This window comes from Schizophyllum commune (genome assembly GCF_000143185.2).
Source record: "Schizophyllum commune H4-8 unplaced genomic scaffold SCHCOscaffold_12, whole genome shotgun sequence".
In the NCBI taxonomy this organism is placed as follows: Eukaryota; Fungi; Basidiomycota; class Agaricomycetes; order Agaricales; family Schizophyllaceae; genus Schizophyllum; species Schizophyllum commune.
In genome coordinates, this window is record NW_026089549.1 from 216,220 (window position 1) to 242,850 (window position 26,631).

At 59.2% G+C, this 26,631-nt stretch overlaps 10 protein-coding genes and 1 non-coding gene across 11 annotated transcripts; 8 read left to right on the top strand and 3 right to left on the bottom strand.

Annotated features, from left to right (window-relative positions):
- The first annotated feature begins 152 nt into the window (after positions 1-152).
- On the top strand, positions 153-4,355 carry SCHCODRAFT_02082004 (uncharacterized protein). The gene is made up of 9 exons (XM_050341724.1): positions 153-378; positions 853-1,368; positions 1,631-1,774; positions 1,828-2,042; positions 2,462-2,620; positions 2,761-2,906; positions 3,350-3,846; positions 3,940-3,969; positions 4,250-4,355. Exons 1-9 carry the CDS (start codon positions 255-257, stop codon positions 4,258-4,260), a joined length of 1,842 nt encoding a protein of 613 aa, XP_050197827.1. The 5' UTR covers positions 153-254; the 3' UTR covers positions 4,261-4,355.
- A 265-nt stretch (positions 4,356-4,620) lies between these two features.
- Positions 4,621-10,338, top strand: SCHCODRAFT_01134115 (P-loop containing nucleoside triphosphate hydrolase protein). Its single transcript, XM_003027392.2, has 19 exons — positions 4,621-4,720; positions 4,914-5,032; positions 5,359-5,451; positions 5,528-5,617; positions 5,975-6,095; positions 6,386-6,520; positions 6,611-6,683; positions 6,810-7,071; positions 7,132-7,222; positions 7,279-7,939; positions 7,990-8,219; positions 8,269-9,276; positions 9,329-9,402; positions 9,450-9,583; positions 9,638-9,704; positions 9,761-9,771; positions 9,825-9,869; positions 9,922-10,029; positions 10,089-10,338. Exons 1-19 carry the CDS (start codon positions 4,654-4,656, stop codon positions 10,189-10,191), a joined length of 3,492 nt encoding a protein of 1,163 aa, XP_003027438.2. The 5' UTR covers positions 4,621-4,653; the 3' UTR covers positions 10,192-10,338.
- Positions 10,339-10,673: 335 nt separating this feature from the next.
- On the top strand, positions 10,674-11,882 carry SCHCODRAFT_01175305 (uncharacterized protein; the record flags this gene model as incomplete). Its single annotated transcript, XM_003027393.2, has 3 exons — positions 10,674-10,944; positions 10,993-11,529; positions 11,581-11,882. The coding sequence occupies 3 exons, from the start codon at positions 10,674-10,676 to the stop codon at positions 11,880-11,882; spliced, it is 1,110 nt and encodes a 369-aa protein (XP_003027439.1).
- Positions 11,883-11,905: 23 nt separating this feature from the next.
- On the bottom strand, positions 11,906-14,350 carry SCHCODRAFT_01161064 (uncharacterized protein; the record flags this gene model as incomplete). Its single annotated transcript, XM_050341132.1, has 9 exons — positions 11,906-12,222; positions 12,278-12,742; positions 12,803-13,136; positions 13,199-13,385; positions 13,439-13,526; positions 13,577-13,667; positions 13,719-13,773; positions 13,827-14,097; positions 14,152-14,350. The coding sequence occupies 9 exons, from the start codon at positions 14,348-14,350 to the stop codon at positions 12,080-12,082; spliced, it is 1,833 nt and encodes a 610-aa protein (XP_050197828.1). The 3' UTR covers positions 11,906-12,079.
- A 26-nt stretch (positions 14,351-14,376) lies between these two features.
- On the top strand, positions 14,377-14,978 carry SCHCODRAFT_02082123 (uncharacterized protein). The gene is made up of 2 exons (XM_050341725.1): positions 14,377-14,734; positions 14,797-14,978. Exons 1-2 carry the CDS (start codon positions 14,482-14,484, stop codon positions 14,814-14,816), a joined length of 273 nt encoding a protein of 90 aa, XP_050197829.1. The 5' UTR covers positions 14,377-14,481; the 3' UTR covers positions 14,817-14,978.
- Positions 14,958-15,437, top strand: SCHCODRAFT_01243461 (uncharacterized protein). Its single transcript, XM_050341308.1, has one exon. It carries the CDS (start codon positions 15,035-15,037, stop codon positions 15,356-15,358), a length of 324 nt encoding a protein of 107 aa, XP_050197830.1. The 5' UTR covers positions 14,958-15,034; the 3' UTR covers positions 15,359-15,437.
- SCHCODRAFT_t231 lies at positions 15,319-15,408 on the top strand. Its single transcript has one exon. It is a non-coding gene; the product is annotated as a tRNA-Glu (tRNA).
- A 1,113-nt stretch (positions 15,438-16,550) lies between the features above and the next one.
- SCHCODRAFT_02639920 (uncharacterized protein) lies at positions 16,551-17,070 on the bottom strand. Its single transcript, XM_050346117.1, has one exon. It carries the CDS (start codon positions 17,031-17,033, stop codon positions 16,800-16,802), a length of 234 nt encoding a protein of 77 aa, XP_050197831.1. The 5' UTR covers positions 17,034-17,070; the 3' UTR covers positions 16,551-16,799.
- A 347-nt stretch (positions 17,071-17,417) lies between these two features.
- Positions 17,418-19,087, top strand: SCHCODRAFT_02752431 (uncharacterized protein). Its single transcript, XM_050347263.1, has 2 exons — positions 17,418-17,465; positions 17,517-19,087. The coding sequence occupies exons 1-2, from the start codon at positions 17,448-17,450 to the stop codon at positions 18,894-18,896; spliced, it is 1,398 nt and encodes a 465-aa protein (XP_050197832.1). The 5' UTR covers positions 17,418-17,447; the 3' UTR covers positions 18,897-19,087.
- Positions 19,088-19,992: 905 nt separating this feature from the next.
- SCHCODRAFT_02553901 (uncharacterized protein) lies at positions 19,993-21,787 on the bottom strand. The gene is made up of 2 exons (XM_003027665.3): positions 21,726-21,787; positions 19,993-21,664 (listed from the first exon to the last, which is right to left on the bottom strand). The coding sequence occupies exons 1-2, from the start codon at positions 21,735-21,737 to the stop codon at positions 20,279-20,281; spliced, it is 1,398 nt and encodes a 465-aa protein (XP_003027711.1). The 5' UTR covers positions 21,738-21,787; the 3' UTR covers positions 19,993-20,278.
- Positions 21,788-23,810: 2,023 nt separating this feature from the next.
- Positions 23,811-24,516, top strand: SCHCODRAFT_02705430 (uncharacterized protein; the record flags this gene model as incomplete). The annotated part of the gene is made up of 3 exons (XM_003027395.1): positions 23,811-23,829; positions 23,890-24,399; positions 24,464-24,516. 3 exons carry the CDS (start codon positions 23,811-23,813, stop codon positions 24,514-24,516), a joined length of 582 nt encoding a protein of 193 aa, XP_003027441.1.
- Between the last annotated feature and the right edge of the window lie 2,115 nt (positions 24,517-26,631).

A 26,631-nucleotide genomic window follows, 5' to 3' on the forward strand; every position in this document is an offset into this window, starting at 1 on the left:
CCTGTGTGTTTGCTTGGGACTTGACGTTGCTGAACGCGCCAAGAACGCATCTGAGCTCGATACTTAGTCGTGCCAACGCTGCCTTGTCGTTCTGACAGCCAGTGCGAGGCCTGCTTCCACTGCGCGGAGCCAATAGGCGCGCTATCGTCTAGAGCTAGCTGCTAGAGCGAGAATACCTCCCTAGCTAGCGCAACTACCTACGCTCCCTACACCACACAACCATCCATTCACACCGACATCGATCTCTACCAACCATGCCCACCTTCGACCTCGCCGCCTCCGCCGCGCTCGTCGGTGTGGCCCTCTTCAGCGGCGCCCTCTTCCGCCCCACGCAACCCAAGCCCAAGGGCATCCCGATCCCGGAGGAGTATGGGGAAGGTGCGTGTAATGTTCTGTAGTCCAGCGTCATCCCCTCCATTGCCTCCTCCCCGTTCCTTGCACTTCCCATGTTCTCGTCCCTCCTTTCACCCTTCGTCCCCGTCGTCTCTCGTCCCCGCCTGCTATCTCCTCGCCTGTCACCCCCTCGCATCCTCGTACCGGCGCTGCCAGCGACCGCTGCCTCCTTCACCTTGGACCCCCCCTTCGTCCCTGAACGTGCCCTGGTCAATTATCCCCTCCTTCTCCCTACTTCCCCTTCGCCCTGCCTTCTTGCCCTCTTGCCCTTCGCCCTGCCTCTTCCCCCCGCCTCTCCTCCCCTTCCCCTCCCTCCCCCTTCGCCCTACCCCTTCCCCCCTCTTCCCCTTCGCCCCACCCCTCTTCCCCTCACCCTCCCCCCCATCTCCCCTCCCCCCCTCACCTCAACTAACCCTCCCCTTTCCCCCTCCTCTCAACCCTACTCACACAACCCAACAGAAACCAACACCCCACCCTCCCCCTCCGCCGTCACTCCACCCTCCCCCTTCGCCGTCACCACCCCCGCGGACATCCTCGAGGGCGTCCCCGTCCGCGAGCCCGCCTTCTGGCGCCGCACGCGCGCGGCGCATCTCCTGATCGCGGCGCTGCTCGCCGGTGCGGTGGCGGTGGATGTGGGCGCGGGGGCGGCGGTGGTGGTGGTGGGGGATGAGGGGGGTGGTGGTGGAGGTGTCGCCAGAAACGCGATCACGCACCTCCTCAACGGCCTCGTCGCCCTGTACCTCCTCATCCTGTCGTTTATTGCGCTGTCGCGTTCTCGCGGGCCCGTCCCTGGCGAGGATACCATTCAATCCCCGTCGGACAAGATAGAGAAAGCGCCCTGGCTCGACCGCATCGCCCTCCACGAGCACGTCGTCCTCCATCAATGCGCCGTCGGGATTCCGGCGAGTTTGTTGGGTGCCGCCGTCGCGCTGATTCCGTCGTATGGATCTGGATTTGGGGAGGGCGCGGGTGCGGGTGAGTTTGCTTCTCGAGTCCATCGCGTTTTTCCTTCCCGCCTCCCCCTTCCCTCCCTCCCCTCTCCTCCCTCCCCCATGCCTCCCTCCCCTCTCCCATCCTCGCTCTCACTCTCCTTCCCTTCCCCCCTTCGCCCTTCCCCTTTTCTCTCTCTTCCAAACAACAAAAAAAAACACAAAACTGACCCCCTTACCCCCTCTTCCCTCTCGAAAAAAACAAAAAAACAATAACTAACAAACAACTAACCCCCCCCCCCTCCCAGGCCCCTCCGACGACCCCGCCTTCCTCGCACACCTGATCCTCCTCGCCATCGCCACTGCCCTTATCATGGGCGTGCCCATGGGGCCCGAGCTTTATTTGCCGCTGACGCAGATCTATGCCGAGAAGGTGGCGGGGGCCGTACAAGGTATGGTACCCAGTACCCTCCACTTAATCGCCTTGTGCTCACTTCCCCACTAGATTCTGACGCCGACGAAGCTCCCGCGGCTATCGAGTCCTCTACCGAGCCGACTACGGAGAGGACGCCTTTACTCCCTACGTCAATTGCGCTGAAGAAGTCTAGCGCGGAACCTACCCCCAACGTCGCCGCCGTGCGCACCGCGTCCCTGTGGTCCACGCTCCTCTTCAGCTACACGACGCCCGTGGTGTGGCGGGGGTATAACTCGCTGGATGAGGTGAGTTGGGGGTTTATTGAGTGCTGTGTGGGGTTTGGGGGGTTTGGGAGAGTGCGTTGCGCGGGCTTTACTAGGATGCCCTGCATACGCGGGCTTTACTATCGGCGAGGAGACCTGCTACGCGCCCCTTCCCTCCCTTTTCACCTCTGCTTTCCCCATCTTCCCTCCGTTCCCTGCCCTTTACCTCCCCTCCACGTCCCTTTACCTCCCTCCTCTCCCTCCCTTCCCTCCCTTCCCCCTGCCCTCCCTCACTACCCTTCCCCCGGAAACTCACTCACTACCCTTCCCACCAAAAAATTAGTGCTCACTCTCTACGAAAACTTCACGTGCTCACTCTCTACGAAAACTCACGTGCTAACTCACTACGAAAACTACATGCTGACCCCTCCCCATAACAAAACACTGACCCAAAAGCCCAGTCCGCCACCTTCGACATCGCGGACCTCCCAATCTTGCCCGCGGATATGAGGGCGACGTACAACTACAGCACGATGCGCGCGGAGCTGGCAAGGCGGAGTAGGGGGGCGCGGGAGGGGGATAGACAGGGATTTTGGAGTAGGATTGGGGCGTTTTTCAAGGTGCGTTATCGCCTTCCCTACGTAGCCCCCACCCTCGGGGTGAAGTCCAATGGAGAGCACGCTCGGGTGGCTGTGCTGGCCTTCCCACCCCCCTCCCCCTGCCGTATCCTCCTGACAAGATGCTCACCCCTCTCCCCCAGCTCCCCACCCCCGCGTCCCTCCTCCAAATCCCCGGCCTCCGCCTCGCGCGCGCCGTCCTCCGCGCGAACGCGGGCGCGCTCGCGCTCGAGGCCGCGCTCGCGGCGGGCAGCGCGGGCCTGTTCTATGTGCCGGCGTGGATGACGAGGTGGGTGTTTTCTGTTAAATTTAGGTTATTTGAGTGAGGTTGTTGAGGGGGGAGGGGGGTTTTGTGAGGTTGTTGTGTTGGAAAGAGGGTGGAGAGGGTTGATGGGGGAGGGGGTTTGGGGGTTGATTGGTGGGGGGGAGGTGGCTGGGGTGGGAGGGGGTTGAAAGGTGAAGGGGTCGGGGTGGGAGGGGGGGAGAGGAGGGGGGGGAGGAGGGGGGGGGGGTGGGGAGTGGGGAGTGGTTTAGAGGGGGCGAGAAGGGTGGGGGAGGGAGAAGGGGGAGAAATAGATCAGCGAGGGGGAGAGGGGGAGAGAAGGGTGAGGTTTGGAGTGCATACTCGAGACGCAGGAGGGGGGCTCGAGAAGCAGGAGGGGGGCGGGCTCGAGAAGCAGGAGAGGGGGCGGACAAGAGGAAAAAGAGCCCGCTTGCTAACGCCTCACGCAGAGGCCTCGTGAAGTGGCTCGAGGACCAGGAGCGGGCGGCGGATGCGCTGGGTGCGCTCGGGATGGGGGCCTACGATGCGGTGAACGCTACAGCTTCTAACTTCGTCAATGCGACCATTGAGGTCATGGCCACCCACGCGACTGGCAAGCCTTTCACCTGGACGCCCTACGAGTCGTTCGCGCCCGCTTCATTTGACGCCGTGTCTGCATCTAGCCTGTTCACCGCTGTCGCGCCCGCTCCCTTCGTGCAGGGCTTCGCTGTCAACGCCACCTCCGCCTTCAACGCCACTGCCGCAATTATCGGCGCGACCATGGAGAGCGCGAGTGGAATTGCGCCTACGGTGAGCGCAAGTGGAATCGCACCTTTGGAGCAAACCGCTGGTTATGCATCCGCCTGGCTCACCTCCATCCTCGCCTACGCGCCGCGCACGGGCGACGCGCGCTGGGGCTGGGTCTGGTGCGCGGGGCTGTTCGCGAGCAAGGCGGTGACGTATATGAGTGAGTCGGGTGGTTTTTTGGTTTTTTTTTCTACTTTTTTTTCTATGATTGTGGTCTGGAGATTGAAGCTCACGAATAACAGTCACCGCGCAGTTGTGGTCCATATCGACGACGGTCATTCAGGTGGGTGGCGAGTTCTGTTGCGCGCATATGGGGAGGGGGGAGGGAAGGAAGGGGGGGGGGGTGAGGCGTGAGGGGAATAGGGAGGGGCGAGACGGAGGGAGCAGGGAGAGGCGTGGTGGGAATGGGTGCGGGGCGTGAGGGGAATGGATGCGGCGTGGGGGGAATGGGCGTGAGGCGTGTGGATGGCCTGTTCGGAGAAGGGCGTTGCGACAGAAGGGGAGAGGGATTCGGCCTGCATGCTAGGAAAGGGAATCGACCCGCGTGCTAACCTCCGTCTCAGGTTCGGATTAAGGAGCAGCTCAACAGCGTGCTGTTCGCGAAGACGCTGGTCAGGAAGGACGTCGCGGGCGGTGGCGGGGCGGAGAAGAAGGAAGGGGAGGGGAAGGGTGAGTTGTTGTCGAACTTTTTTGTTGCAAACCGACTATCCCTCGCCTCCCTTTTTGCTCCCCTTCCCTTCTTCTTTTCGTCCCTCAACCCGTCCTCTCTCCTTCGTCCCTCAACCCGTCCTCTCTCCTTCGCTCCTCAACCCGTCCTACATTCTCTCCTTCGCCCGCCCACCATGCAGCCATACTAATCCTCTTTCTCGCAGACTCCAAGAAGCCCACCGCGGACGAACCGGCGTCATCGAAGGAGGACGAACAGACTCCATCGGACGACGACGACTTCTCGTCGCGCGCGCAGGTGATGACGCTGATGACGACGGACGTGGACCGCGTGAGCGAGTTCGCGTGGCATTTGTTTAGTTTGATCGGTGAGTGGGCGACGTTTTTGTGGTGGGTTGGGGGGGTGGTGGTGGGGAGAGGGTGGGGAGAGGGGTGGGTTATTTTGGCGCCGGGGGGTGACGGTATTTGAGGGCGGTTTGGGGGAGAGGGATGAGGTGCAGCGACGCACAAGCCTTGGAAGGAATGAGCAGACAGCTGACTCCCCCCCCCCCCCCCCCACAGACTCCCCCATCGAGATCGTCATCGGCTCCTGGTTCCTCTACGACCTCCTCGGGCCCTCCTGCTTCGTGGGCCTCGCGGCGACGCTCGCGTTCCTGCCGATGAACCATTTCGCGGGGAAGGTGCGTGCACGGTTCCCGTCAACCAGTCGAGCTCGACTTTCCTGTTGGGAGCGGTCCTCCTGTTGGGAGCGGTCCTCCTGTTGGGATCGGTCCTCCTGTTGGGTGGGAGCGGTCTTCCTGCTGGGAGCGGCCGCCTCATGTTGGGATCGGTCCTCCTGTTGGGATCGGTCCTCATTCCTGTTGGGAGCGGCAGCCTCCTTCCTGTCGGGAGCGGCTGCCTCCTTCCTGTTGGGAGCGTCCGCCTCCTTCCTGTTGGGAGCGGCCGCCTCCTTCCTGTCGGACCGGGATGTCAACCCAGTCCAGGCCACTGCTGACAACCCTTCCAGATCGTCGTCTCCGCGCAGGACAACCTGATGCGCGCGCGCGACGAGCGCGTCGCGCTCATGAACGAGGTGCTGGGCGCGATCCGGATGCTCAAAGTAGGTGTCCCTCTTGTTCCGTTTCGCATGCTAATCGTGCATATGGGCATCGTATGCTAATCGAAAAAACCTCTAGTTCATGGCCTGGGAGCGCTCCTTCGAGGCGCGCGTGCTGCGTGTTCGGGAGAAGGAGCTCAAGTATCAGAGGATGAACTACGTGATTGAGGTGCGTGTTCGGTTTTTTGTTGTTTCTCGTGCTTTTCTTGTTTCCGCCTTCCTCGCGGTTCCCGTCTTCCTCTTGTTCCTGCCTTCCTCTTGTTCTCATTATCCTTCCCTTCCCTTTTCCTTCCCCTTTGGTCTCCCTTCCCTTCCCTGTTCCTTTAGAACCGCCCCGCGTCCTCGACATGCGTGCTGCGCCTCCTCCTCCCCATGCCTCTCGCCTCTCGCCTCCCATCCCCTCCCCCCAATGCCTCTCGCCTCGCCCTCTCCATCCCTCTCGCCCCATACCCCTCCCCTCCCCATCCCTCTCGCCTCTCCCATCCCACGCCTCAAACGACGAGGAATACTCACCCACCCCCCCCAGACCCTCTGGAACGCGATCTGGAACGGCTCGCCGATCCTCGTCACGCTCGTCGCCTTCTGGCACTACTCGGTGCTGCGGGGGCAGCCGCTGGGCCCGGCGACGGCGTTCACGAGTATTATGGGTGAGTGGGGGATTTTCGCTGGTTGTGTGAGTGGGTGGGTGGGGGTGGTGGGGGGGGGGGGGGGGTTGATTGCGTGAAGGGGGTGCGTTTCGCTGTGGGGCCGCTTTGTTATATGATTGAAACGGCGTCACGGTTTTGGGCGCGTGGGGCGTCCATGGGGGACGGTTGTGGCAGCGGGGGGAGGGAGAGGGCGCAGCGGCAGAGAGAGTCCGAAGTTTTGGGGAGAGCAGGATTTCGGGGGAGGAGTAACGTTTTTGGGACAATAGCAAACTGACCGCCCCTCCCCTCAGTGTTCACGGAGATGAATTTCGCGCTGAACGCGCTGCCGGAGACGTTCATCAACATGCTGCAGTCGCTCGTGTCGCTCCGGCGTATCGAGAAGTACCTGGGCGCGGCGGAGGTGAAGAAGTTGGAGGGGTTGGGGCGTTTGGGTGGTGAGTGTTTGGGGAGCTTGGGAGGTCGAGGTGGGGTGAAGGAGAACAAGTACATAACGCTGACGCTTTGCCTCTTTCTAGCCTCCGCCCTCCCCGCGGAGCCTACGCCCATCGAGCTCCGCTCGTGCACGCTCACCTGGCCGCAGGAGCGCGCGTCGGGGACGCCCCTAGTCGGTATCGGCGGCGCGACGCCCGCGCGCGCGGGTACGCCGGCGCCGTCGACGAGTGGATCGACAGCGGTTGGCGCCTCAGGCTTGGAAGCTGGCAACGAGGTGTCGAGCTCCACATCGACTGGTCTTGAAGCTTCGACGACCTCCACCACTCTCCCGGGCCTCTCCACCCCGCGCCCCTCCTTCATCCTGCAGGACGTCACCTTGTCTTTCCCTCCGGGCGCGCTGTCGCTTGTGTGCGGGAAGCTCGGGAGCGGGAAGACGCTGCTTTTGTTGGGCTTGCTGGGCGAGGCGGACGTGCTTGCAGGGCAACTGTCGTGCCCAAGGTCGCCGCCGGATGCGCTGGCAGTGTTTGCGAAGGAGGCGGAGGAGGTGAGTGTGGGCTGTGCGCTGCTGCGAAGGGTAAGTGGACTAACGTGTGATGTAATGCAGAAGGGCTCTATCGCGCCCGAATCCTGGATCGTGCCCGGTGTGTGCGCGTACGTGCCGCAGGCCGCCTGGCTCCGGAATGCCTCCATCAAGGGTACGCCCGACCTCCCTTCAGCCTACTCTCCTCACCCTACTAACCGGCCCCCTCAGACAACATCCTCTTCAGCCTCCCCTACGACGAAGCGCGCTACACCGCCGTCCTCGACGCCTGCGCCCTGACCGCCGACCTCGACGTCCTCGAAGACGGCGACGCGGCCGAAATTGGCGAGCGCGGCGTGAACCTCTCCGGCGGGCAGAAAGCGCGCGTCTCCCTCGCGCGCGCCGTCTACTCGCGCGCGGAGACGCTGCTCCTCGACGACGTGCTCTCCGCGGTCGACGCGCACACCGCGCAGCACCTCTTCGCGCGCTGCCTCCGCGGCCCGCTGATGGACGGCCGCACCGTCGTGCTCGTCAGCCACCACGTGCAGCTGTGCGTGGGCGGCGGCGGGCGGGGCAGGCGCGGCGCGGAGTACGTGGTCGCGCTGGACAACGGGCGCGTGCGGTACGCGGGCGGCGTGGAGGGCTTCCGCGGCTCGGGCGTGATGGCGGGGCTGGTGCAGGCGGTGGACGCGGTGGAGGAGGACGAGAAGGAGGAGCTGGCGATTGAGGGGGGCTTTGAAGGCGCGGATGAGGCGGGGCAGGGCGTGCGCCCGTCGGAGCTGAAGACGGCGCCGCAGCCGGCGCCTGCGGCCCCAGCCAAGGCAAGGAAGCCGCCCCGGAAGCTCGTCGAGGAGGAGAAGCGCGCTGTCGGCAGGATTGGCAAGGATATCTGGTGCGCTTCTCACAGCACTGCGTCCCTTCGTGATACTGACCGCCTTTCAGGCTCACGTACTTCAAAGCTTGCGGCGACAAGTGGTACTGGGCGTTCTTCGTCTTCGTCTTCGTTGTCTCTGCGCTCTCGCCGGTCGCTGAGAACGGCTGGCTGAGGTACTGGTCGGCGCAAGAGCTGACGCCGCCGAGCGAGCGCAAGAGCGCGGGGTACTACATCGGCATTTACGCCGCGGTCGCTCTTGCGGGTCTCGTTGTCACGACTCTCCGTTGGTTCAGCTTGTGTACGTAGCTTTCCACGTCGTGTTCTTCCCCTGGCTGATCGACCCTCAGACGGCGGCTCCATTCACGCCTCCCGCGTTCTCTATAAGCGCCTTCTTGAGTCGGTCCTCTTCGCCAACATTCGCTTCCACGATACTGTCTCCCGCGGACGTGTGCTCAACCGGTTCGGGAAGGATTTTGAGGGCATTGACTCCTCGCTTTCGGACAACTTCGGACGCACGGCGATGTACAGCTTGTCCACGGCGACGACAATCATCACGGTCAGCGTGGTCGGTGGACCGCCCTTCGTCGCCGCCGCGCTTGTTATCGGGTTCTTCTACTACCAAGTTGGCAAGGTTTACGGTCAGACCTCCCGCGACATGCGCCGCCTCGACTCGGTTACCCGCTCCCCGCTCTACTCGCTCTACGGCGAGACCATCTCCGGCGTCACCATCCTCCGCGCCTTCGGCGCCTCAACCAAGTTCATGCGCGACATGCTCCGCTGCGTCGACACGAACGCGAACCCGTACTACTGGATGTGGGGCGTGAACCGCTGGCTCTCCGTGCGCTTCAACCTCCTCTCCTCCGCCGTCGTCGGCGTCACGGCCGTCGTCGTCATGCTCACGCCGCGCATCGACGCCGCGTTCGCCGGCTTCGCGCTCGCGTTCGCGAACAGCATCACGGGCGACCTGCTCTTCATGGTCCGCCGCTTCGTCGGGCTCGAGCAGAGCATGGTCGCGCTCGAGCGCGTGAAGGAGTACTCGGAGCTGAAGCGCGAGGCACCCGAGTTCGTCGAGCCGCGCCCGCCGGCGGCGTGGCCGGAGCGCGGGGAGATCAATGTCGAGGACTTGGTGATCCAGTATGCGCCGGAGCTGCCGCCGGTGCTGCATGGGTTGACGTTCTCGGTCAAGCCGGGCGAGAAGGTTGCGGTGCTCGGAAGGACGGGCTCCGGCAAGAGTACGCTTGCGTTGAGCTTCTTCAGGTTTGTGGAAGCGACGCAGGGCAAGATCTTCATCGATGGGCTCGACATTGCGAAGGTCGGGCTGACGGACCTGAGGAGTCGCTTGACCATCATCCCTCGTGAGTAGCATTCAGCTGTACAGAGGAAACTTTGCTGATGATTCATTCGCAGAGGACCCAACGATCTTAAGCGGTACCTTGCGTTCGACTTTGGACGTCTTCGAGGAATACGAGGACGCCGAAATCGTGAGTCTTCTGCGCGAGGCTCGGACAACCCCTAACAGCAGCAACAGTACGAAGCCCTTCGTCGCGTACACTTGATCCCCTCGGAGAATTCCTCGGAGCCAATCCCAGGGGACATCAACGTGAACGTCTTCCGCAACCTCGACGGTGTTGTCTCGGAGGGCGGCGAAAACTTCTCGACTGGGTAAGTCATCTGTGCTTTTGGGGTTGAGCGGACGCTGAAGCCCATCGTCCCCAGCGAGAAACAACTCCTTTGCATGGCCCGGGCTATCCTTAAGCGCTCCAAGGTGCTTTTCATGGACGAGGTGCGTCATGTCCTGTCTCCGGAATCGCTCTACAATACTGATATGGTCTTTCCCAGGCGACGGCGAGGTATGAGATGAGCTGGACGCCGTGGGGCGTGAGAGCTAAATTGATGTTCACAGTGTTGACTATGCCACCGACGAGCTCATCGGAAAAACGATTCGACAGTACGCCACCCTTCTCTGAGTTGCGGACCAAGCGCTGACCTTCTTGCTGCAGAGAATTCGCCGATAGCACGATACTGACGATTGCGCATCGCTTGAGGACCGTGATCGATTACGACCGGGTCATGCTGCTCGACAACGGGCGTATTGCAGAGTTCGACAGGTCAGTACTTCGCTTCGCGTGGTGTACACAAGGACACGGTTGATTGACTCTCGTTATAGCCCGGCCACCCTTCTGCGCGATACCTCGTCGAAGTTCTACTCACTGTGCAAGGCGACGGGCAAGGAGGAATTCGCGATGTTGAAAAAGCTTGCTGGCGCATGAGATGGCGCTACGAGCTGGAAGGTACCCTCTTAGAACGGATTGATCTACTTACATGCTTGTTTGGTACACGTGCAGTGCTTATAGACGTTGTCCAATAGACCCCGAAAGCGTGGATGCCACGGTGGTCAGCGGGCTTGTTTATCACTCCCACGGCCGCGGTTATAACGAGGTGCACATGCCGACGGCCGACCATTCTCCTCGCTATCTCTTCTGCACTTCTAGCGGTCAATGAGGTGAAGATGTGCAGCACAAGAGCCGAGCGTAAGAACCCAGGCCGTGTGTTGCGGCCTGACGACAGCGGGATCGCCGTGCACACCGTCATATAAGACGGCTTGGGTGCGTTCCTGGGGAGCGATTCTCCCCCGCATCTGCCCGCCCTTCTGGTGCAAGTGAGTTGCTGATGGTATGCGTGAGGCGAGGCGGCGCTAAGGATAAGGCTTGCAGGTTGTCCGCACGCCTCATGGCGGTTGCTGAGTACTGACATGAGTGCGAGCGCGTCGTCTTGTGCGTCTTCAAGCGGTAGGCCTTGGGGTCCTCCCTCGCCTGGGGGACACGATGGCCAGAGCACCTCGCCAGATGGAAGCAAGGAATCGAACGAGCCATGGGGCTCCATGGACTGTGATACGTGCGTGCAGGCGAACAGCACACGGATCAACTACGACGGCACCTGGTTAGTTGACGACAAAGATCCCTCGGTCCTGCCGGTCAGCACTGCGGACAGGCCCGGCGCCAGCTTGTCTTTTTCTTTCAACGGTGAGTGATGTTCATCGCCAGCCATCGCATCGTACTGATCAGCCGCAGGCAGCGGTATCATCGTCTTCGGCGCCGCGCCCGATGCGAGCGACAGTACCTCGCCCCCTGCAGAGGCCTCCTACGTCCTCGATGAATGCACGCCCCTCCTTTCCCGCGAGCCCCTCGACGGCTCAACCGACAACACTCTCCTCCCCCTCTTCGCCACCCGCGACCTCGCGAAGGACACTCCCCACAGCCTGGTGATCACCATCGAGAACGCCTCCTCCCCCTACGTCTTCGCCGGCTTCAGCATCGCGCCAGACGACGATGAGCCCGGCGACGGCCCCCCTCCACCCCCCTTCTCCGGCTCGTGGCCGCCGCCGCCGTCTAACACCGCCGCGCCTTCCACTTCCCCTCTGAATCCATCCGTCTCACCCGACAATCTCCCGGCGACCGACGCCCAGCACCAAGGGCCGGACCGCACGCTCGTTATCGCGCTCACTAGCGTGCTTGCTGGCGTGCTGTTCATCCTGAGCGTTGGTTGTGCGGTCTTCCTGTATCGGGGCTGGCGTCGGCGGCAGCGTAAGGATCGGGACATGTCCGAACGTGCGTATGCTGCGAACGTCTTATTTAGCGAAGTCGCTCAATTTCGCGCAGGATCCATACTGACTACGACCGACGGGTCCATCATGAGGAACCTGCCCAGTCTGACTTGGTACTCCGCATCTACCTCCGCAAGCCGCGAGAACATGCAGGGTATCACTGAGCAGCTGGAACATGGGCGTCCGCCGAGCATGCACGAGCCGACGGACACGTCGGTCTCGCAGGCATATAGGTCTTCGTCGCGAGACTACAGGTCGTCTTCGCGAGCAGACGGGTCGTCCTCGCCTGGAATGTATACCTCACGTTCTTCCGAGTGTAGCGGCAGTGTCGAAAGTATAAGAAGACCATCTTCCTGAGACTCAACGACCGTGGACGGTGCGGCAAGGAGAGCAAGACTCGATATTTTAGTAGGGTATAAGTTACTATTGATTTCTACAACGGTCCGACAGCATATCCAGTGAGATCCAGAGCAATACACAACACGAGGAGACCATATTAGCATAGATTAGGGGAGAGAGAGGGGAGAGGGACGGAAGGGAGGAACGACAGCACTCTACAGCGGGCTCCACATCTTCTGCTTCACGTATTCCAGAAGTTCATCGTCCGACAGGCCACGTAGCCCCTCGTTCTGGTCCACGCCCGCCTTCTGCGCGGCACGAATGACCGCGGCGGCGTTAGCAGCACTGATCTCGCGGACTAGAGAGCACGGGTCAGCTTAGCGACACGGACGAACTCGTCGAACAGCACTCACTGCGCTCGATACGCGGGTATAGCAGGTCATGCGCCCGCTCGTCCTCCGTGAGCGAGTTCGCCAGCCCGAGCGACGACGCCTCGACCATCGAGTCCGTCACCGCCGACACGCGGGCGAGGATGCAGCCCAGCCCCAAGCCGGGGAAAATGTACATGTTGTTGCCCTGCCCCGGGTACAGCGTCCGCCCGTTGAAGTCGATCGGTTCGAAAGGCGAGCCCGACGCGAAGAGGACGCGGCCGTCCGAGTGCGCGACCGCGCTCTCGAAGGAGCACTCCGACAGCCGGACGGGGTTGGAGAGGGGGAAGATGATCGGGCGCGGATTGAGCTCGGACATGCGGCGGATGACTTCGGGGGTGAAGGCGTCGGTGATGGTGGAGAGGCCCAGCAGCGCAGTCGGCTTGACGTGGTCGACGATGTCCAGGAGGCTCTTCATCGGCGGGCCGGTGTAGTCCTTGCGGGAGAAGTCTGGTGAGTGAAACATGTATGTCAGTATGATACCGACAGGAAACGTGGACGATCACGCACACTTCTTATGCTCCTGCAGCTTCCCCCGTCCGTCGTACACTAGGCCTTGCGAGTCCACCAGGTATATGCGCTCCCTGGCCTCCTCCTCACTAAGCCCGTTCAGCGTGAAGAAGCTCATGAGCTGCTGCGCTACGCCGACGCCAGCGCTGCCCGCGCCGAAGAACAGCACGCGCTGGTCCGTCAAGGGACGCCCAGACGCGGCAGACGACAGGCGCGCAGCATTGATGAACCCGCTGAGCACGACGGCGCCCGTGCCCTGAATATCGTCGTTGAACACGGGGTACTTGTGCCGATACCGCGCGAGGTAGCCAAAGGCGTGGTCCGTGGAGAAGTCCTGGAGGAGGAGGGTACGTCGGTTAGCGATCTATCGCACGGTCGTCGTCCATGACAGCATACCTCGAACTGCACCAAGAGCTTGGGAAAGTTGACCCGCATCTCGTGCATGAACTCATCCATGAACTCGTCCATCTCCTGCTCCGACACGCGCGGCTGCCGCAGGCCGAGGTAGAACGGGTCGGCGAGGTTCTGCTGGTTGTTCGTGCCGAGGTCGAGGCAAATGGGCACGGTGGAATGTGGGCGGATGCTGGACAGCGTGTCAACAGACAGCTCCCTCCACGCGAAGCGCAGCCTACTCACCCCGCGCCGGCGACATACAGGGACAGCTTGCCGACGGATATGGGCATACCGTTCACGCCCAAATCACCCAAGCCGAGGATGCGGGATCCTTGGGGGAAGTCAGCTGAGAGGACACGGTACAAAGGGAAATGTGCGTACCGTCAGTGACGACGGATATCCGCGCATCTTCCATCCTTGGCCAGTTGCGCAGGACCTCGCCGATACTGCCCTTATCTTTGATGGAGACAAACTATACGAATGGGTTAGCTACTCGGTCGAAAGGGGAGGGATGTATGCACACCAAACCATCCGGCCGCCTGTAGATGTTGGAGAACTGCAAGCATGCGTCGCCGACGCTGAAGAGGATCGTCAGCACAACGACCAGTACAAAGCGAACAATCAGACGCACGTCGGCGTGTAGATGATCGGCGTACACTCGCTCATGTAGTTCATGCACAACTTGAAGAACTGGTCCGGGTCGGTGTGCTTGAGCGAGGTGAGGTAGATGTATTTCTCGAGAGGCTTGTCCTTCGACCGCAGCTGCGCAAGGCAGCGGTGGTGATGGGTGTCGGGGTCGAGAGCAGGGGGAAGTAGGCCACGTTTGAGGGGTTGGGATGGGCGGACGAGGCTGGGCGAAGAAGGCCGCTTGAAGGGAGGGGAGGGGCTCCGTGGTCGTTGGGCTGCAAATGGGGAAGTATCAGCGCGGATCGAGGACTTCGAAAGTAATCATACACACCCTGCGCGGCGCTCGCCTTGAGCGCCTTCGAGCCATTCTGCACGACGCTGTTCGCGGTCTTCATCGCGAGCGTCATGTTGGAGGATGTGGATGCAGAACGGACAGTGAGGGAGATATGCTATGTAGCATTCACCGCCTCGCCAGCGTATATATAACCACCCGGGATCCCGGGCGCGGAAGGGTGCTGAGGCCGACATGACACCCTCGCCCAGTCCGACATGGCGCGACCCGCCGCGACGCGTCGTGCTATAAACGCCGCGTCTGATCGTGCCAGCTTTTCCTGGTTACGCTACATCTCATCCGGGCGGCGCTGCGCCTCATCCGGGCGATGGCGCGCCTCGTCCTGAAAGTGCACTTGCTCCCCGCGCGTTTGGACAGGCCTATGAGGGGCGGTCGAGGTCCTCGTATGAATGAAGCCCGTGGGCCCCCAGCCGGAGAACACAGGCCTACACGCTGCCCACGTCCTGCGAAGCCTACGCAAGAGGTTGTCATCCTGCCATTGCGCCTCGAACGCTCGCTTTCCAGTCGAATGAATGCGCTGAAACTGGGCATCAATGCGCTTGAGGAACCCATCCGTCACGGTATGCTGCACTTTCTCTGACCGTTCGCCTCTGTACAGTGTGGGCTGACGATGTTTACCAAGTTCGAACGATTGGATTCTGAGCCAAAGATGTAGATGCGAGCAAATCGTAGCGCCGACGGATGGATGTCAGTGTCACATGTCGATGACTAATCAGATACTCGGACCGACCAGAGCGGATGCGCGGTGGCGTCGCCTCGTTTGGGTTTCGAGGATCCACGCCCATCTCCCTGGCTAGTCGCGTCGCAGGCTTTGGCAGTACTCGCATTCGACTCATCTCTTCTCTCTGTCAGTACACGACATGCCTACTACACCACCTCATCAACCTCTTCCTGCGCGTCCTTCCCAGTGCCCTCCTTCCGCAACACGAACCTCTGGTACATGTCTGCTAGTCTTCTTTTACGCTTGCTTCATCTCCCTCCTCCTCGCACACGCCCCTTTCCCCCGACTACCCGTCGTCTGCATTTCCCTCGCTCCTTCCACGTCGATTCTTCCTCCCGCCCTTCCCTGCCTTCAAGTTCGTCCCTTGCCCTTGCAATCTCCCACTCTCCCCGCTCTGGTATTCTCCCTCCCCCTGACCCTTCATCGGATATGGTGTAACGGCCAACATTGCCGCCTCTCATAGTCCCATATTGCAGTGCGCGGCAGCTCGGGGTTCGATTCCCCGTATCCGAATTCAAGTGGTGTGTTCGGTGTTTCTTTTTTCTCTTATCTCATGTCTCCGTCATTTATTCCACCTACCTCTCTCCCACGTCCCCTCTGCCCCTTCCCTCCATCCCACTGTCTACTTTCTCTCTCGCCGCTCCCTTCCCCTCCTCCCCTTCCTACCCTTTTCCCGTCCCCTACCTTCCCTCTTCTTCTGATCCTTTCTTTCCTCTTCATCCCTTCTCTGTCCCTCCCGACCTTTCCAGAATGCTGGGTATGCGTCCGACGGCTGGAGGGAGAGCGTGTGGTAACGAGAGAGAGCGTGTGACAGCGAGGGAGAGTGTGTACGATGACAACAGAGCGCGTATACGACGGCAAGGGGACTGCGTGCCGACATGGTGAAGGGTTTGAGCGTCTGAAGGTGGACAACCGGACGCATGATGGGGATGCACTGAGGAAAGGGTACGGGACACGCTGAGGGGGTGGCAATTGGTCTCGAGCAGGATGGACCGGCGTAGCGGAAGGACGGGGCGCCTCCGACAGTCTGTTGGAGGGTGGAGTGAGGGGCGAAGACGTGGAGGAGAGCACGATGAGGAGTAGGATGGAGAGGTGGGGATGGGGATGGGGGATGGGGGATGGGGGGAGAAGGATGAGGGCAATGCGCGGAGGCAGAGGGGGGATATAAGGGGAGGTTGGCGGCGCAGGGTGTGCGTTTGCAGGTGGGGGGCGCAGTGAGCGTCAGACTAGGGCTTGGGGCGGCAGACTAGGCCCAGAGGCGTCAACTTGTGGATAGAAAGGGAAGCAGGCAACGCGCTTGGAAGCAAGGTGAGGCCTTTTCCTACATCCCTTTTCCCTCCTTCGACCGTCCCACCGTCTCCTCCTGTCTCCCATTTCTTCTCATTCTCCCTCACAACCCTCAACTGTGTATATTGAACTGCGCTGACGATCCACAGGCCCGAAGTCGATGAGCGAGTGCTTCCGTCAGCGAAGGCGATGGAGAGCGCTTCCGACGGCGAAGAGACCGCAGCACTCGAGGCGGCTAGACAGGGCGTATCCGACCGCTCATAGGAGGGCGGCGCGTCTGACCGCTCAGCGAAGAAGAGCCCGTCTGACCACTCCGAGAAAGGGGGTGCTACCGATTACTGAGCGAAAAAGGACGCACCTGCCCTGCCAGCGAAGGTGGGCGCGTTCGACTGCTCATATCGAACGACGACCCGTTTTCCCGCTGCCTTTCAGCCAGTGGAGACATGGCGAAGGGGAGCGTGTCGTCTCATGAGGATGTCGGTGCGAAGGGCGATCAAGTGCGGGCGACGACGGAGGGGAAGGACGCGACGATGGAACACAGGCAGAGAAGGGCCCGGGCACGCGAAAGGAGTAGCGTGGATACGCGAGATGGGCGCAGGAGAGATGTGGACCACGGGTCAGACTGGGAATGGAATCATCTCATTTTCGGCGTCTGGCAGGGGAGGGGTGGAGCTACACGCGCTGTGCAGGAGAGCTCGAGGGTGGAAGTGCAGGAAGGGGACGGCGAAGAAAAGCGGTCGGCGGAGGGAGTGTGAGCGTGGAGGAGGGCGAAAGCGAATGCCAAGCAGTGCCTTCGACAGCAGGGAGGGTACCCTCGACGCCCGTGAGTGAGCTCCTTCCCCATTCCCCATCGAACTGCCCCTTCCCTCTCGACCTGCGCCTCCCCCATGACCGTCGACTCCGGTCATGACTCTTCGAGCTCTCTCAGCCCGTTCGAAATATATATCATCTTCCCATCTACCTTTCTCGATGGTCGATGTGTACTTTGCTGGGCTCGTCGAGCTCTTACTTTAGTCTGAGGTTACGCAATGCCCAAAGGCACCTGAGGAACACCCAGTGCGTGACATGAATCGTCCGCGGTCGCTGCTTTGTGCTCGCTCGAAAGGTGTTCCTCTAATCTGCCTGTGGCTCACAGGACAGGCGGGGGGAAGGTAGAACATGAGCACGTGCTGGGGCGCTGACCGTGTGGTCGGCGATCGCCGAAGAGATGAGGTGCAGCGCTTCTCTCCCAAACCATTGTGGGGGACAGCCAGCTCTTTGACTTCATGAGAATGCATTCTCGGGTACGTACAACTGCAAATCTGCACGTTGGACCCTAACTCTGGCTATGACAGCACATTACGCGGCATCTATCGTTGAAAGAACGCCTCGAGCGTGCGGCGTCTGTCGCTAACGTCGCGATGCTGCGCACATACTCCGAGCCTTCCCATGTTCAGATAAGCACGATTAACTGGCTTACATTTCTCTTGGAGTCGGGACTCAGGACCCTTCCGCCGGACGACGCCTTCACTCGCACGAAGATTTTGAACCAGCTAGACATCAGCCGGTCCATCCTCGCGCCCATCCGCCGTCTACCCGTCGAGCTCTTGTCTTACATTTTCTCCATCGTGGTAAAAGGATCTCCCTTGCGTACTCTGAACGTCGCCGTAACCCTTTCGCACATTTGCATCGCCTGGCGCAGAGTCGCGCGTGCGCATGCAGCGTTGTGGACGACGGTGGTCATAGAGAGCCTAGTCGATTTCGATAAATATCGCGAGCTATTCTTTCCGTTGACGAAAGACATGACGCTCGAGCTGAGATGTGACGCTCACGAGATCCTGCCGGACTTGTGGGATCGCATGGCGCTGTACACCTCTCGCTGGCGCCGCATCACACTCGGAGCTCATCTTAGCGTACTGCCAGAGCTCAAGGTCCTCCACATGGAGAGGCTAGAGCGCTTGGTAGTATTCGCATACGATGCACCTAACTCTGCAGACCTCAGCGCCCTCGACTTCGTCGTCGCACCACATCTTCGCCACATCAGGCTCACGATCGACGTCCTGCAGAGCGAGCGCCAGCTGCACGTCCCTGTGGCGCGCGCGCTCACGTCTCTGGAAATCGACGTGATGTCACCCTTCCCCGTCACTCACGCACTTCCTCTCCTTCGAGCTTGCGCGAACAGGCTGCAATCACTCGTTCTCAAAGTTCGCTACCCACTGGAAGGCCCTGAAAGCTCGTACACGACGAGCGCGTCAGAGACGTTCGTCATGGAAGCTCTCACCCTTCTCAGCCTTGTCGATTCTGCATGCGCGTTGCTGAACCACATCGCCGCCCCGCTTTTGGACGAGCTCATCCTCAGCAACGTGCCAGCGTATGGCTCGGGTTCTTTGCTGCATTTCTTGGCGCGAAGTCAGGCCGCTCGCCATCTGCACATACTAAGGGTCTATCAGGCCGAAGAAAAAGATATATTCGCCTGGATCCCCTGCCTCCGCCTCATGGACAACCTCAGTCAACTGCACTTCGACGAGTTATTGTCGAGCGAGGTATTTCTAAGGCAATTGGCTCAGTTGGAGCCCCCTCTTCTACCTTCGTTGGAGCATATTGCCATCTGCCACATCTTCTGGAATCACCGAGAACTGCACGAAGCTATTGAGGATCTGTGCGGAGCGAGGGACAGGGAGGAAGTGGTCGATGGAGAGATTATACATGTAGGCCTTGGGTGGATCGAGGAGTAATCAATTCTATTGGTACGCGAGCGACATACTGTATGAAGCGTTCGAAGTTACCTATATACATGATTTCTACTGTAACTATATGCTCACTATCAAGGGGCCAGATTGCGGCGGGTAGGCAGTTGATTCCATGACTCCCTCGAGCTGCGCGTTGCGAGTCATTATTATCTTGCGAGTGGGCGTGTCGGCTGGGGAAAGAGAGGCAAGGTCGTATTTTCAGCAAAGAATTATAATCGCTGATCGTCTCAATCTGCAGCTTATTTGGAAGGTCGTTCGCCCGCAGCAAGGCGAGGTTGGCAACAGACGCCGCGCGCTCGATGACCGTCCTCATAGGAGACGACCGAAGCATAATGTGCTGTTAAAGTTATCAGCAAAATTTTCCTAAAAGCTATGCATAGAACTACTCGCTCGAAGGTGAATTGCCCTAGAACGAAGGGTTGGCTATCGTTAACGATCAGAATGAAGGCGGGAAGGGAGCGTCGTGCCACGGCATATTCAGTACGGCAATCGCCGATCACGCGAGAGACACGTGTGTTCATGCTTTTAGGCCACAGGGGGATAACATACAGCGTGGAAGAACCAAATCGGCGCAGATTTGGTCAGGGGAGGGACGAATGTGCGTAGAGAGAGCTCGGGGATGACAAATAAGACGACTAAGGGCGTAGCTCGCTACCCTGAGAGTGCACACGGCGAAAAGTCGAACCACGCAGCACGAGATCGTGAGAACTCACCGCCAGTTGCCCATTACCGGCTCCGCACCGCCTTTGCTTGCTTGCTGCATCCAGTGTCATCGTCTACTCTATGCCGCTCCCTCAAGACCGTGTAACATACTCCTCTGAGTGCCTTACGAGCACTACTGGCAATCCTCCACGACCGAAGCGCTATAGGCGGCAACGCAAGCGCAACCGCCGAACGGCGGCCTGGTTGCCAGTCGTCCGTGGTACTCCGTGCACAGCTCTTTTCTCCAACATCCTTCATCTGACCCCCGCTATCGTTGCCTCGGACCGGTCAGGTCTGTCTTCGACCCAGGTCATCTTGAACGCCAATTCAACCCACCTACGCGAACCGGGCTGTCACGAACCACAAGGCCCCTCCATGAGAGAAATAACTCCGCTAATTGCATCTGGCTACGACAAAGATGGCAGGACAAAACTTTTCACCGAAACCGCTTATACCAGGACGAAGTCGTAAATGTGTTCTTTGGCGGTGCGCACCCCGAATCCGCTCCCTAGATATCTTCTCCATCCGTATTCTTCCACTAATGACCTCCATGATTGGCCCCTCTGGCCGCCACGCGTCATGAGATTGATGGCGAAGACTGTAATATCTTTCAAACATCATCCAAGAACAGACGACAAAGATCCACACACTAGTCCAGTACCGGCTTAATCCGCCAGCCAGTTGAGGGTTAGAGACGCCCGATGTCCGCCTATGGTTATCATCGTCGACCTCGACTTACACATCTCGCGAATAAGCCCCCGCAGCTCTATGTGTCGGTAGTAAATGTTACTTATGGCGATCTTGTTAAGCGAGGGCAAGATGGGAGGTTTGTCCGCGTGTAGGACCATGCGCTCCAGGAAGTCTTCGTTCGACAGTAGCTCGTCGAAGTGCAGATCTCTGAGACTGTGCATGAGCTCGACGCAGGGGAACCATGTAGACGCATCTCGTTCTTCCGTCTTGTAGACCCTGAAGTCCAATAGATGATGCGACGCCTGACTTCGAGTCAGGAACTGCAGCAACATGTGGGAGCCATATGCTGGTACGGTACTGAGGACGAGCTCCTCGAGAAGGGGCGTAGTGATGTGATAGAGCAGCGCGCAGGCAGAGTCATTGACTCTGAGGTCGGTAAGGACAGGCATGACGAGTATATCGGACGCGCAGGCGGGGGATGAGCCTTCGGTACCCCCCAAAGGGTCGCGAATTTTGAGGGTGAGAACTCGCAATGTGGCCGCGCACTCCAGGAGCAGGGGCAAAACACGAGTGATGGGGAACGGCTCTATCGTCTCGATCATCAGGGACTTGAGGGTCCGCGCCACGGGGACGTGAAGCTGACGCTTGCTCTGCAGCACGTCAAGCGTAAGTCCGATGTGGCAAAGGCGCGGTGCGACGACGAAATCGAGTACACTGAGTTCCGAGGAGATAGGCGCATCGTATGCGAAGACAACCAAGCGCTCAAGGCTCTCCATGTGGAGAACCTGGAGATCTGGTAGCCTGCCATGGCGAGCCCCAAGTGTGATACGGCGCCAGCGAGGCGCATACGGTGCCATGCGATCCCACAAGTCTTCCAGGATTTCGAGGTCATCGCACCGCAGCTCAAGAGGCCTATCCTTTGTCAAAGGAAGGAACAGTTCTCGGTACTCATCAAAGTCATTCAGATTCTCCACGTACACCGTCGTCCACAACGCCGGATGCGCACGCGCGACTTTCCGCCATGCGGCGCAGATGCGCGAGAGGGCAGCGGCGATATTGACAGTACGCAATGGCGATTTCTTGACTACAAGGGAGAAAATGTAGGACAATAGCTCGAGAGGTAGGCGGCGGATGGGAGCGAGGATGAGCCGGTTGGTGTCGAGCTGTGCCAGGATCTTCTTGCGGGTGAAATCGTCGTCGGGAGGAAGGGATCTAAGTTCAGACTCCAGAAGAAATGTGAGCCACTTGATCGTTTGGATTTGTATGTGGAAAGGCTCGGAGGATGTGCGCAGCATCGCGAGATTCGTGATAGACGCCGCGTGCTCGAGGCGTTCCTCCAACGATAGGCGGCGCGGAATTTGCTGTCATAGAGAATGTCAGCACCTGATGTACGTGTACGCAGCGATGTAGATGCATACGTACTCGAAGACTCATTCTCGGGAAGTGACAGAGCTGGCTATCTTCAACGATGGTTTGAGGAGAAGCGCTGCACCGCCTCATCGCTTCGGCGATCGCCGATCACGCTACCGGCACGTGCGTCCATGTTCTACTACTTACTAGAGTACCTCGGCGCCGCGCCGCTGCTAGGAGCTCAAGACGAGTTAGAGAGTGTACCTTTTGCTCGAGAGCAAGCAAGCGACCAAGAAAGATCCATCCAACGCACTGGGTTTCTAGTCAAGTGACGTCGGGCCTCGCGCATCATCTCGTTGTGAACAACTCGTCGTTCAAATTACGCACTCGAAGAGCCCAGCGAACTTCACGCCGACCCTCGAAAGTAGGAAGATGAAAGCCGTTGTGAACGGGCCAAACGAGCTCGAAAAGCTGTAGTTTGAATTCTCGAAGACTCGGAACCTTCATGAGAACGCCAGGAGCCAGGAGGCGCAAGGAAGAACTAGCCTCGAATTCTCGAGGCGGTCCAATGAGCGGTCTGCGCCATAGAACCCATCTCCATCGACTCGACGGAAGACACCTGCGAGAAGCTCTTCCCCGACGAATCAAGCGCTTCGGTCGGATGCCGTCAGAGGGCCAAAGAAGGACGGCCGAAGGTCGTCGGGAAGTGTGGTATGATGGAAGGAACGGCATTGGGCGCCTGAATAAGTCAAAGAGCTCACGAAAGCAGGAGAAGATGGAACGCGAAGGAAGCAGTGCGAGAGGAGGTTCGAGAGGGAAAGAACGAGCCGCAAAGGTTCGAAGAATCAACGACGCACCCTTCCCACACGCTTCATCTCTTGCCATCGTATGAAGAACGCCAAAATTCAGACACCAGAATATAGGCAGTGCCAGATCAATCCTTTCAAGGCGTCCGATTGTTGATCGAAGGCGGCAAGTTTGAGGCGCGCCTTATACAAGTAGTCAATCACTCGAGTCTCGAGTTTCGACTATAGAAGCTCCGGCGAAAGAAGAACAAGATTAGGTGGCGTGAGAAGGATCTCCCGCTGTGCTTCTGCCAATCGAAGTGGGACAAGAAGCCGAAGCCGCGAAGCAGGGCAAGAAGCCCGACGCAAGGTTTGCCATATTGAGTAACTTCGGGGAGGCAGAATCGCCAAACGATGGTTTCGGCGAGGGCACGAACAAGCTTCGAAAACAGCACGAAGTAGGCCTTCGCTAGGAACACGGCATCTGACTCATTGTAAGTACTTTGTGGCGGGAGAGCAAGAACTCAAGGTTCCCATGGTGTTTGCCACTACCAACAGCCGCCACCTGCAGATGCACAAAGAGATGGACACGGAGATAGCAAGTTGGGGTGTGTATGAAACAGACCGTCGACGCCGAGAACTATAGAGTCAGCGTTTGCCGAAGCCGCTGGCCTCGAATAGCCGGGCTGTTGCTCGAGCGTCACAAGCGAAACTTCAAAGGGGATGGGTATGTCGGGTCTCGGCCTTCGGCAATCATCATGAAGTTGCTTCTCTTTCCCTTTGTCGAAACTCCGACCCCAGCCAGCGTCGTCTGTTGTTCCGTTTTTGTCCATGAATGCCGGACGTGGCGATGCGCTGCGTAATGGCTTTGTTTTCTGACTGCGGCTGCGCGCCTACCGCGGAGTATAGCAGATATGAGGGATTGTACGCCTCAAGAGACGCAGAAGAAGGTTGCTGGCACAGGGACAGATGGTGGCGGGAGACAAGCAAGGTTCAACCTTCCTCGTGGGCCGGACCGAGTCCCGCGCACGCGGCTTACGCGGTCAGGTGATCAGTGTTTGTCGTTGATTATGGTCAACTCTGACGTGCATGGTCGCGTCGGCGGAGACGCGCCGCGGATTCTGAGACTCGCCCGCCTTCTCAAGCCTGGATACCAAAGCGGGGTATCACAGAAAAGATGTCGTAGCTGCATGAGTGTCAGGCGACACGCGCTGTCGGGTACGAGCAAAGATATCTCCGACCATTCTTGTTTAGGCATGCTTTGCCTATGATCATAGCTCTGTCGTATATATATGCTCATTCTGATCTTGAGAGAAGCCATTCTCCACCCCATCCAAAGCTTAACCTCGTCAATCTCCCGCCCCTCGAGAAGATGGCATCCTATCGCAGAGGTACGTTGTGGCATGCGGACTGGCAGCACCCGGAAGGCTGACTCGCTTTACTGCTTGCAGGTCACGCCGTCGCGCCCGAGAGCATCATGGACGAGAACATAAGGAAGATGCAGCAGCTCTCCATCGACGCCCCGGGGAGGTGTGCGCGCCCGCGCGACCTCAGTCCAGACCCCCGTCGTCGATCGCCCAACCCTGATACCACGGGGCTGAAGGACGCCAAGCCTAAAAAACCATTCGTCCCCCACGAGAATGACTGGACATACGAGAGGAACCCGAAGCGCCCATCCGTGCAACTCTACCGCAACGATATCATGTGCGTTGTCACGCAGGACAACATCTACGACGAAGCAACGCGTAACCACGTAGTCGCGATGCGTGACCATGCGCGTTTCCTCGCCTGCAGAATCGGCCAGGATTCCTTTGCGAAGGAAGGGATCGTCATCGTGCACAATGGACTCCCACGGGCGATATACAAGAAGGACGAGTCGATACTCGCGTTCGAAGTGGTGGAGCGAACCAAATGGCGCCAAGACCCCTGGGGCGACGAATACGGCTCCACGAAGCTAGCAGGTATGTCATATACTTGGGCCGCTTCACTGCTATGGACGCACACTGCTAACAACGTTCATTTCAGTGGGCAACAGATTTTTCATGCTCCCTATCGACGAGCTGAACGACATCCTGTAACGAAGTGAATGGTCGAAATCACCCTGCTACAAATACGTTACTCTTTTCCGGCTGAAAACCCTCGAGTGATGTACTCATCGACGAGTTCGACCTTCCGCGGCGAATTCTGGTGCGGGGGGTTCATAAGTACCTTGTATCAGAACCAATCGAGGATGAAAACACCGGTCTCTGAGTATCCATGTCGCCCCGACTTCAACTGCATGATATCTTGCGAAGGGCGCAGACCGTCGGCCGCGACAACCCCGAAAAGGGAAAGGAAGTGACCGGCCATGCATAGCGTCGCGTACATTCCCCGTCATCAAGGCAGGAAGTCGTGCTATTGAGGAAGATCAGACTTGTCGGCAGGTATATGACTTGCGGTGTAAGGGCTACTCAAGCCGGCGACGGTCGTGGTCGTAGTTGTCATGAATCGCAGTGCGCGCACGCGGCAGACGCGTAAGGCTGTTTATACGAACGAGAGAAACGAGATAAAGTCACCTTTCGAAGCGCGAAATCGTCCGTGCGATGGCGATGCAGTTGCTGCTATAGATGAGCGCGAAGGACGTCAAGTAGCGCGGCCCTTCTTTTCGCTATCGAAGTCTTCTAATGTGAAGTGTTGAAGACAGAGGGTACGAAAGAGCGCCGAGAATAGGCCAACATTGCATTGCAGGTGTATAGAACCAGTCTTTTACGGCGCACGCCCTTTTGCCGTCTTCCTATTCAGCTCCCTTCGACTGTGCACTCACGAAGAGCGCACGTCGACAATTGATTGAGAAGGGGCGGGGGATAGAGGCCGTCCTCGAAGTCGTCGAAACTCGTCGGAGGGAGCAATAGCGAAATGGAAGAAGCTGGGAGAGAAGCCAGTAGCCCATGGTGTCAGAACATCGAGAACCACGGATCAGAGGCACAAATTGCATCCTTTGCATCGTGAATTGCAGTCAATAGCGCCTCAAAAGCCAGTTCCCAGCGCCGCGAAGAGAACATTGGCACAGCGCCTAAAGGTTGATGAATTGCCGGCGAAGAGAAGCAGAGGTGGGGTGTTCTTATATCGAAGCGGAGGTATGGCTGTTCGAGAAAGACGATAAAAGGAGGCCTACTCGTCGGAGGGAGACCAGAACACCGAAGCCCGCTGCATCTGCTCCGACGTAAGTGGTTTGTGGCGACGATCGGGAAGAGCAAGAACTCACCGTCGACGCCGACGCGTCAAACGCCTGGCATTGCTCGCTCGACAAAAGCCGAAGGTTGTTGGCCTCGACGGGAGCGGAGCGGAGTTGACGCGTTGTTGCTGCGTGTGATCGCCCAGACCATGGTCGCTGTGTGTGATCGGGCACCGACTTAGCTGGCCTTCCATGGACGCGTAAGACGCGGGCTCCGAACATAAACAAGCACTCACAGGGAGTGAATAGCTCCGCAAGGCCTTGGCTGTCACCATGACACGGGGATCGACCTCTCTTTCATTGTCGGAGCTTCGATCGCGTCGACAAACGGATTGTGTTGTTCCCCTTTAGGCGATGAATGGTACGCGGCGAAGCACCACGTCACTTTTGTCGTTGGCTTTGGTATCGAAACTCATAGCTTCGCGTCCCTCGGTAAGAGCGAGTAAGAATCCTGGGAGGACGAGGGATCGGAGGAAGTGGGACACTAGGAAAGGATGGGGCTGAATCAGTGATGGTGGTAAGAGGTTAAAGCGATCTTTCTGGTTCGGACATCGGACCGAGTCACGTTCGCGACGTACACGATCAGGTGATGGGCTTTGTTCTTTATTCCGACGATCATGCGCGACAGCGACTGCAGCAAAAGCGCCCCGATTCATGAACGCTGGGCGTGTGGTCAAATTGACCCGAGTTTATGTCTCCTTGAAGCGAGCTTATGACACGTCCTCCGGAGATATGTCTGTGCTCGGCGCTCGATACGACTGACAAACGAGGCGGGTGTGCCCTAGCGGCGCGCTGTGTCGGGCTCCATTCCTCGTTGGCATGCGTATGTTTCTGTTGCTTTTGTGGCTTGAAGAGTATAAAGCTAGCTATCTGGCTGCTGTTTTGCCAGCTACCATCCCTCGAAACGCGCCACTCAGCGTGAATTTCTCTCGCCACTTCTCCGCCACCAAGGGCTGACCATGCAAAACGGATTTGACGT